Genomic DNA, 9,398 nt, shown 5'->3' on the forward strand with positions numbered 1-9,398 from the left:
TATTGCCGAAAAGACTTTAATTATTATCCATTTATACGTCGAGTTGTTCGGGGTCGCCTTGAGTTATCATCTCGATACTGTCGAAGGTCAACCGTGTTGTCGAAGTCGCTGTCGAATGTTCTTGAAGAACATTGAAATCAAGTTCACGTGTTCGGTTATCGTTTCGCAGCTGTACAGTCGAAGCAACGGCCTATTTTGAACATTGTCGGTCAACGTGATACTGTCGAATAAATATTGCTGCCGTCGTGTATACGCGGTCAGTTGTCGGTCGTCCGAATCTTTTTCAGTGCTCGTGCTAGTTAATATTACGAGTGCCAGAAAACTTGTAAATTAAAGTCAAGAGAACAGAGTTTCTTTTCATTGGTAGAATGAGTAGCTGACAAATTATATGGTGTAGTCGACATAGGAAATGATATAAAATATCAAAGTATTGGTGAAGCTAAACAAGTCTTAGTTTTTATGGTAGTAGCTATAAATGAGACTTGGAAAGTTCCAGTAGGATATTTTTTTATCGATAGTATTGACAGTCAAACCAAAGCTAATTTAGTTCAACATTGTCTTCGTCTTTTGCAAGAATGCAATATTATTGTAACTAATTTAACGTTTGATGGAACCCGAACTAACTTTGCTACGTTTAAAAGACTCGAATGTAATAATCATATAGAAAATTTCATAAATGAGACAAAACAATTAGGTTCTGAATCAGACATATGCAATTCTCACTCTATATAATTCCTGATCCGCCGCATATGATTAAACTTATTAGAAATATATTTGGACAAAATATCATTATTGATAATAATAATGAAAAAATTGATTTTAAGTATGTCGTGAAACTAAATGAATTGCAGCAAACAGAAGGAATGCATTTAGCAAATAATTTACGTACAGCACACGTAAATTTTATTTAAACAAAAAATGAAAGTGAAGTTAGCCACACAGTTAATGAGTAGATCTGTTGCTCAAGCTTTAATGTATTGTAAAGATAAATTAGAAATACAAGAGTTTTCTGGAGCTGAAGCGACAATTAACTTTATTACAATATTTAACGACGCATTTGATATTTTAAATTCACATAAATTATCAGGTGTTGGATACAAACAAGCATTATGTGAACAAAATATTAAAAATGTTGAGAAATTCTATAAAGATATTTATTCTTTATTAAAACCTTACAACTTATAGACAATACTATATTAACAAACAGTAAAAAAAGTACAGGATTTGTAAGTATACTCATTGCTTTAAAAAGTGTCATTAATATATTTAAAAGATATGTACAAGATTTAAAATTATTAAGTTTTATCCCATGTTACAAATTGAATCAAGATCATTTGGAACTTTTTTTGGATCTATAAGAGGTTGTGGCGGTTATAATAATAATCCGACTTGTCGTCAATTCACAGTTGCTTATAAAAAACTTTTAATACATGCGGAAATAAGAGACCATGGATGTGGTAATTGTATACCTTTAAGTGAAATTACTATTTTGAAATGTTTACATTTACTTCTAAAAAGTCTGATGCTCTCCAAGCTCAAAAAATTAATACAATTAATAGTTGCAATGATAAAACTAACAATTTCCTACTTGATAATGCTAAATTACAAGATCATGATTACATTGTTCAACCTCAGTTTTCACAATTTTCTAAACAAGTTGTAATATATGTTAGTGGATTTGTTGCAGCTGCTTTATTAAAAACTATTGAAATGTGAAATTTATTCATTTGCATTAACAGGTGCTAAAAACGATCTTGAGAATACATTTTTAGCTTTCAAAAATCAAAATTTTGAAAACTTTTACATTTCAAATCATATTGACAAAAAAAATATTAATTATGTTGTTTCTTCGTCGATTAAGAATATCGCTTATAATAATAAAAACTGTGATGAAAACTGTAATTTTCAAATAGAAAATAATAACCAAAGATGTAATTTCAGTGCAAATAAGAAACCAAAGTTTCAGTTAACTTATCCTAGTGATGATTTAATAACTATACGTATGGAAATAGAAGTAGAAATAAGATCATATTTGCCTAATGAGCTTTCTGACAGTGCAATGGTAAAAGCTAGTATAGAAAATACCATTATACAACACTTTTTAAATAAAAATATTTTACTTAAATTATGGGATCATTTTGAAGAAACTTTAGTAACACATGCGAGTAATTTAATAGAGAATATTGTTAAAAAATATTTTAATGTACGATTATCTTATATGTGTAAGACTATGAAAGAAAACTCAGAATATATCCGTAATTTTTATACTAAATTAATAATTCATAAAGGGCAATAAAACATTATTTTCTTGTTCCTTTTATTTATCACCACTTTGAACTTACTGCTCATCGGGTTTTACTACTGATTCTTTTATTTATAAATTTGTATTTTTTTACAGATACATTATTATTCCCCCAGGGAATCTGAAATTCAATATTCTACTTAAGGAACTCATACCAATATATTTATTATAAAGACTCTGTTTATTAGCATATTTTTAACAAATGAAGTTTTATTTGTATATAAAATTTATATGTATTTGTAAATAATATAATAAAAGTACTTGAAAAACAACTTAGAAAGTACAAACACATACATTTTTATGATAATTATGTATTTATTTCATAAATTTTTGAAACATCGTGTATTACAATATCTAATATTTATTATTTTGTGAATGGATTTCAGATATGATTGAAAAACTTAGGCAATAAAAATTTAGCGCCACTAGTGACGTCATTTGTGACGTTATAGCTTGTTTGATTCTGGCTTCACTTTTTCGGGCAAATGCTCCTTCCTTTACTCTTTATTCAATGTTTCACCTTTAACTTATTTATTTTTACTCACTGAACTTAACTACACTTCAAATTTTTTGTTGTTGTTTTGACACTCGTGAAACCGCTCAACTCCTGGGACCTGCGACGCGAAGAAAATTCCAAAAGTGCATAGTGAGGGTATAATAAATCTCTTCTTTTCCTTCTTTCAACATGCTCGTACATGCAACCATCTGGTGGCGAAAAAACATGCACACATGCGATGACTTGTGAAGATCTAGCGATGACCACGTTTCTTAATGTGAATTCAACACATTTTTAGGATTATCTTCAAATATCTTCGATCACAAAGCACAGACACAAAAAACACAAGAACACTTTTTTATTCATCTTTTCATTCCGAATCGATTGCGACTAAAACGAAGTCGATCGATTTATTCGTTACTAAAATATCACGATTTCATTTTCTCAATATTTCATTAAAATATCAGTTTCACATAAAAAAGGCACGAAGTGCCTTGTGCCTTTGCGCGCGACTTCGTAAACTTCGCGCGAGGCACTACCGTGCCTCTTGAGTCGCACAAGAACTACCTTAAAACTTAAAACATAACGTAAACTTCTAAGTGTTTGAGTAAAATCTCAAATAAATTTAGTAATATAACTTTATTAATATAAAACATTTGACTGTAAAAAATACAAAAAATATTAGATAAGTGTAGAATAAAGTTAGTTATAATAAAGTTAAATTATACATATTTTCATTGATTGGATATATATTTGCTTCCTGAAAAAAGTAGCATTACTGATTCCAAATAGTCAAATGTGTTCGACAAAAACGTTGAAGAAAAATCATAAAAAGAGAAAAACATCGTAAAAAAAGAAACAATATATACAATTTTACTAAAAAGTTTAATCAGTCGCAATAATCTTTTACTGTCAGACGAGGTACTACATTCATGGATTGTAGTTCTTGAAACAGTAATTTACAAGCATAAGGCATTGTAATTGTGGAAACAGACGAACTGGAACTACATCTTTGACACCAACCGTTATATCCTATCAAACCGCACTTGTTACAAACATCAACTTTAAACGCGTCACTTGATATCATGAGCCGCTCCACTAACAACATGCTGGCTCCGTAACCGATCAAACAATCACGTTCCATTTCACCTAGACGTAAACCGCCCTCTCTGGAACGTCCTTCTGTTGGTTGTCGCGTTAATACTACTCGTGGTCCCCTGGCGCGAGCATGAATTTTGTCTTGCACCATGTGTTTCAACTTTTGGTAATAAACCTATATCAAATTTCAAATATACATATACAGTCAAACCTCGATAACTCGAACCTCTATAACTCGAAAACCTCTATAAGACGAAAATTTTGTTCATTCCCTTCCGCTCCGCGGAAAGGAAGACAGAACTTCGATAAGTCAAAACTTCTACAACTCGAAGATTTTAGCTCTTCCCTTGAGATTTGAGTTATCGAGGTTCGACTGTATTATATCTTAACAAATTAAACACTTATAACTATTTAAATAATCATACTTTGAAAGAAAAACTAGAAAAAAGATAGTATAGAATATTTTCTTATTTTAACAAAATTCTAGAAAAGTAATAAAAATAAAATTGTTACAGAAACAAATATTACTTTTCAAACATTGTTTATATAAAAAACTTAAATTGTTTTTTTTTATGTTAGATAAATGAAGTTATCGAGAAAAATTCTTATAATTCAATTATAGGAAAAACTTACAGGACCAGAAAAGATATATCCTTGCAGAGGCTGCCCAGTCATACCGTTATAAAAGAAATCTTTACCTAAGTAGTTGAAACCATGACTTTGTAATTCTTCACACATGTCCTCTACTTTGTCACTGTCAAACGCTGCAAACAATAATTTTACACATAGTTTAAACATTATCAAAAAACACATATAAGACATATTTTCCGCAAGACATCCTGCGAAACGGCTCCATAGACTTGTTTATTTATTAAGTTTAATTATCAAAAAAGTTTTACGATGTTATTTTCTTATAAAACATACCTGTCCCATAATGAAATTTTCCGCTTACAACGCCTGCTTTGCCGGCAAGTACCTCTAATAGTTTTCCAACTGTCATTCGAGATGGAAAACCATGCGGATTCATAATGATATCAGGTACAATACCCTGATCATTAAATGGCATATCTTCTTGTTCAACAATTGTACCTAAAATATAATTGGAAATTAAAGCATCTTTCTTAAATAACGTACACATGTTTTGCACAAAAAAATATAAGAAACATACCTATAACACCTTTCTGACCATGACGACTACTGAATTTATCACCAATTTCAGGTCTACGGGTTTGTCTCAACAATAATTTCACTAGAAGACTATCGACTGTATTAGTAGATATCATAACTTTCTCTACATATGCAGGCACTAGATTCTTATAGTGAACTTCTGCATTACGATACTCCGTTTGTACATTGCTAGAACCTACCGGACCGATATTTCCACTAGGTACTGGTATTGATTTGTTTACCAACACCTAAAAACGGCATAATATTAACTATAACACTTTTAAAAATTATTTTGTATAAAAAAGAGAAAGAGAGAATAATGTAAATACGAACTTGTTTGTTTTCCACCATTTCACCAGGTGCTGCAATACCATCGTTTTCGATAATATCGTGCTTCCAAATAGGTTTCTTAGTATTGGCATCTAATAACGGTCCCATAAACTTGTCAGAAGTTTGATTTGCATATTTTTTTATTGTGCACTTTGCATTTCGATATACCAAACATCTACCGTATCCTCTGTCAACGGAGGCTTTATTGAAAACAAGCGCATCTTCTATGTCGTAACCACTATATGACATAACACACACAATTGCATTTTCACCCGCTGGTAATTTGTCGTAATTAATCAAATCCATCCCACGTGTCTTCACTAAAGGTTTCTGCGGATACACCAGATTATACATCACCGTATCGATGCGATTACGTTGATTGTATCCAATGACACCCATCGCCTGTTTACCCATAGCGCATTGATAAGTATTTCTTGGACTTTGATTATGATGCGGAAACGGTACTGTAGAAGCACACACACCCAGAATAGGAAACTCAGCAATTTCCAAGTGTGTGTGTTCCGCAGTGAGATCAGCTTCTGTACATGCAATATAGCTATCATTTTCCTCATTAACATCTAGATATTCAATCACCCCTAGAAATAACAAACAACGATTACATTAGTAATATATAGTCACTAATAAATATGATTACATTTCGAATTATTTACCAGCTAAGATAAAGTCATTGAAGGTGTAAAGATTCATCTCGAGCATTTCCATGTGCTTCTTTTCAAGAAGCGGTTTTCCGTCTTTGACAATAATGCACGGTCTGCACAATCTTCCGCCATCCGAACTGATTTGAATAGACTTAATCTTATGTTGTACAGATATTGATACGAAGCAGTTGATTCTTCCTTTTCTGCGTAACAATCTGAAGTACTTTACTAGAGTTTTATAGTCCTCCGTAATACCCACTAAATTACCGTTTACAAAGACGGTATATACATTTTCTTCAGCTATTTCTTCGCCGCCAAAAATAAGAATATTAAATACGCCAAGATTAAGCACTAACTGTATTAACGATTCTTCTGGCACTTCTGTTGTTATGTGAGCCATCAGAGCCAAATTCTTTACCAGACCGCAAGCTTCACCTTCAGGAGTGTCATTAGGACATAACATTCCCCATTGAGATCCGTGCAAAGATCGTGGACCGGATACCTTTCTAGTCTTTTCGAACTGGGAATTTACTCGTGTCATCATGCCAAGTGCCGAAATATACGAAAGTCGTGACAACACTTGTGTCACCCCGTGCTTCTCCATTCGAAATCTCTCGATTACCCAGTTACCAGTTGATATTGCGAAATTTAAGCCGTTTGTTATATGATCAGGTCTCATATGTGTGACTATGTCGAATGGCGCAGCTTTTATCTTGGGAATGTTCTTATTCGCAATCTGTCTGAGGTCTTTGTTGAATTTTTTGAACAAATCTTCGAACATCAGAGCAAGAAGAGAACCAGCTAGTTCCAAGCGTTTATTACCATAAAAATCCTTGTCGTCAATTAGATTGCGATCAAACTGCGCATTAATAACTCTTCTGACCATCAAAGCAAGATACAGACACTTTAGATGAAAACTGAAGTTTTTTACAGGTACATGAGACAAAAAGTTTAGCGCTAAGATATCTTTCATTTCATCTACAATATACTGATAGGAATCTGAATGATTTTTTTTATAAGGTGTTTTTTGCATCTGTCGTTTACTATTGAGATACAGCAATGCTTGATTCTGTGAAAAGATTTTCATTTCTTGACACTCTTCTAAACAGGCTGCAAATTTGTTCAGATATCTGTCACTTGTTCCAACCATTTGCATAATGTCTAGATCGCTTATTGAACCCATAGCTTTAAAAAAGACAGTAACCAGTATATCTTCTTGAAAGATATTGTGTCTTACATAATATCTTCCATTTTTCCCTACTATAGTTGTTTTAGTTTTTCTCTCATGAGTAAAACTGTTGCATGTAGCAAGAACATCCTTCCCATCTTCTTCTAAAATGATTCTGTTTCTTACCATTTGTTCTTGTATCAATACAACTTTTTCTTGACCATTTATGATGAAATAACCACCAGTATCAAGTGGGCACTCATTTAATTTAGCTAACTCAGATTGAGATTTGTTAGTTAGCACACAGTTTGAACTGCGTAACATTATTGGCATCCTGCAAATTTACATGTATACTATTCTTTCATAATTTTTTTATATACAGCACTTGTTCACATACACATACATGCACACACACATAATTTTTTCTCTTTCTCTCTCTACTCTAGATATGCTTCTCATTCTTACCTTCCAAGTAACAAATTTTTTCTTATTATTCTTTGATTGTTTCGTATATACTCAATATCTACTTTAATTGGAGCTGAATAATTTAAATCTCTTAAGCGGCAGTCATGTGGTGTAATTGATTGTGGTATTTTAAAGCCATCTTCAATTTCAGGCAAACCTACTTCTATATTCAAGTACCTTTTAACAATGAATGATGATTGTTTACACTTCTACAACTTCCATTTTCTAAGTAATATATTGCTCTTACCTGAGATAAAAATTAGGATCTTGATCACTCAAAACTAGATCATTTGCTATAACAATATTTTTTATTTCTTTATTAATAAAATAGTTGTAAGAATCTATATGTTGTTTCACCAAACCTTGATGTTTCAAAAACAATTTAACTAGCTTCGATTTATCCTAAAATGTGTAATATTGTATTAAATAATTTAATACGTAGAGCAGGTTTTACCATCTTCGATTAAAGTAATTAGTTCAATTGAAGATGGTGAAATATTGATTTTTAATAACACAACGTAGCTCTTTTAGTCTTTACTTATTTACCTTGATTTCTCCTTCATTTGCCATTTTCTATCAAATACACAAATATTTAAAATTATCTTGTGTTTGCAAACTATTGTTATTTTTTCGTTTGTCCACGTGAGAACAATAAAATGAATTGGTTTATAGTTTGGTGCAAATGTGGCTCCACTCTAAACACACTGGTCTAGTTTCCACCGAAGTCACCGGAACATTAAGCCCATTCTACATTAAGCGCAAGATACAATCGCAAGTAGCAGGTCTCGTGAAATTGACCAATCACGTTGGTCAATTGGTTGATTTAATCAATGCGATTAGTCAATTCCATTCGAGATCTACTTGCGTCTTGCGCTTAATGTAGAACAGGCTTTAGATGCATGGTGCATCCAGTGTTCTCAGTTTTGGCTCTCTTATAGCCTGTTCTACAATACAGTCGTAAGTCGTAAGTCGTAAGAAATTGACCAATCACAATCGATTATTCTTCTGTAATTTAGGCCCATTCTACAATAAGATATTAGTTTAGTCGTAAGCTGTAAGTCGTAAGAAATGAACCAATCACAATCGATTATTCTTCTGTAATTTGTCTGTGATTGGTTCATTTCTTACGACATACAGCTTACGACTAAACTAATATCTTATTGTAGAATGAGCCTTATCTGTGATTGCCCTATTTCTTGCGACTTAGGCCTGGTTTATGCGAGCAATAACTGTTAACTTATGCCGGAACCGCGGTTAAGTTTAACTATATGATTTTAATACTTCTGTTTATACGAAATTGCCGAATGCGTATAAACAGAAGTATTGGAATCCTATAGTTAAACTCTACCAGTTCCGGCATAAGTTAACAGTTATTGCCCACATAAACCAGGCCTTACAGCTTACGACTGTATTGTAGAACAGGCCTATAGCATGCTGAAGCGCACACAACAGCAGCAAGTTTATGCAGTTAGGCTGGATCCTCATGCAGATACCGGCGCTTTGACACCGAGCGTTGATTGGTGAAAAGCGGATGGTGAGGGTAAATGGCAGCTCTAATTTACCCTCACCCATATATGTAATACCAGAGAGAAACCTGAGAGCGGCCATGCCATTGTAGTTTCTTACGACGGTTTCAACCGCTGGTTTTAGCCGTATTTCCACAAAAGTGGAACTCAAAGGCCGTTCTCCATGAAACTCAAGTCGCAGGTCTCG

The 9,398-nt window shown here is 32.8% G+C and overlaps 1 protein-coding gene across 1 annotated transcript; it reads right to left on the reverse strand.

Annotated features, from left to right (window-relative positions):
• Positions 1-2,665: 2,665 nt before the first annotated feature.
• Positions 2,666-8,396, reverse strand: LOC109860743 (DNA-directed RNA polymerase III subunit RPC2). Its single transcript, XM_020440027.1, has 9 exons — positions 8,232-8,396; positions 7,933-8,087; positions 7,686-7,862; positions 6,065-7,554; positions 5,397-5,989; positions 5,065-5,311; positions 4,821-4,985; positions 4,530-4,660; positions 2,666-4,071 (listed from the first exon to the last, which is right to left on the reverse strand). Exons 1-9 carry the CDS (start codon positions 8,253-8,255, stop codon positions 3,688-3,690), a joined length of 3,366 nt encoding a protein of 1,121 aa, XP_020295616.1. The 5' UTR covers positions 8,256-8,396; the 3' UTR covers positions 2,666-3,687.
• Positions 8,397-9,398: the final 1,002 nt, after the last annotated feature.

Source organism: Pseudomyrmex gracilis, unplaced genomic scaffold (genome assembly GCF_002006095.1).
Source record: "Pseudomyrmex gracilis isolate BER0280 unplaced genomic scaffold, ASM200609v1 scaffold_462, whole genome shotgun sequence".
Taxonomy (NCBI): domain Eukaryota; kingdom Metazoa; phylum Arthropoda; class Insecta; order Hymenoptera; family Formicidae; genus Pseudomyrmex; species Pseudomyrmex gracilis.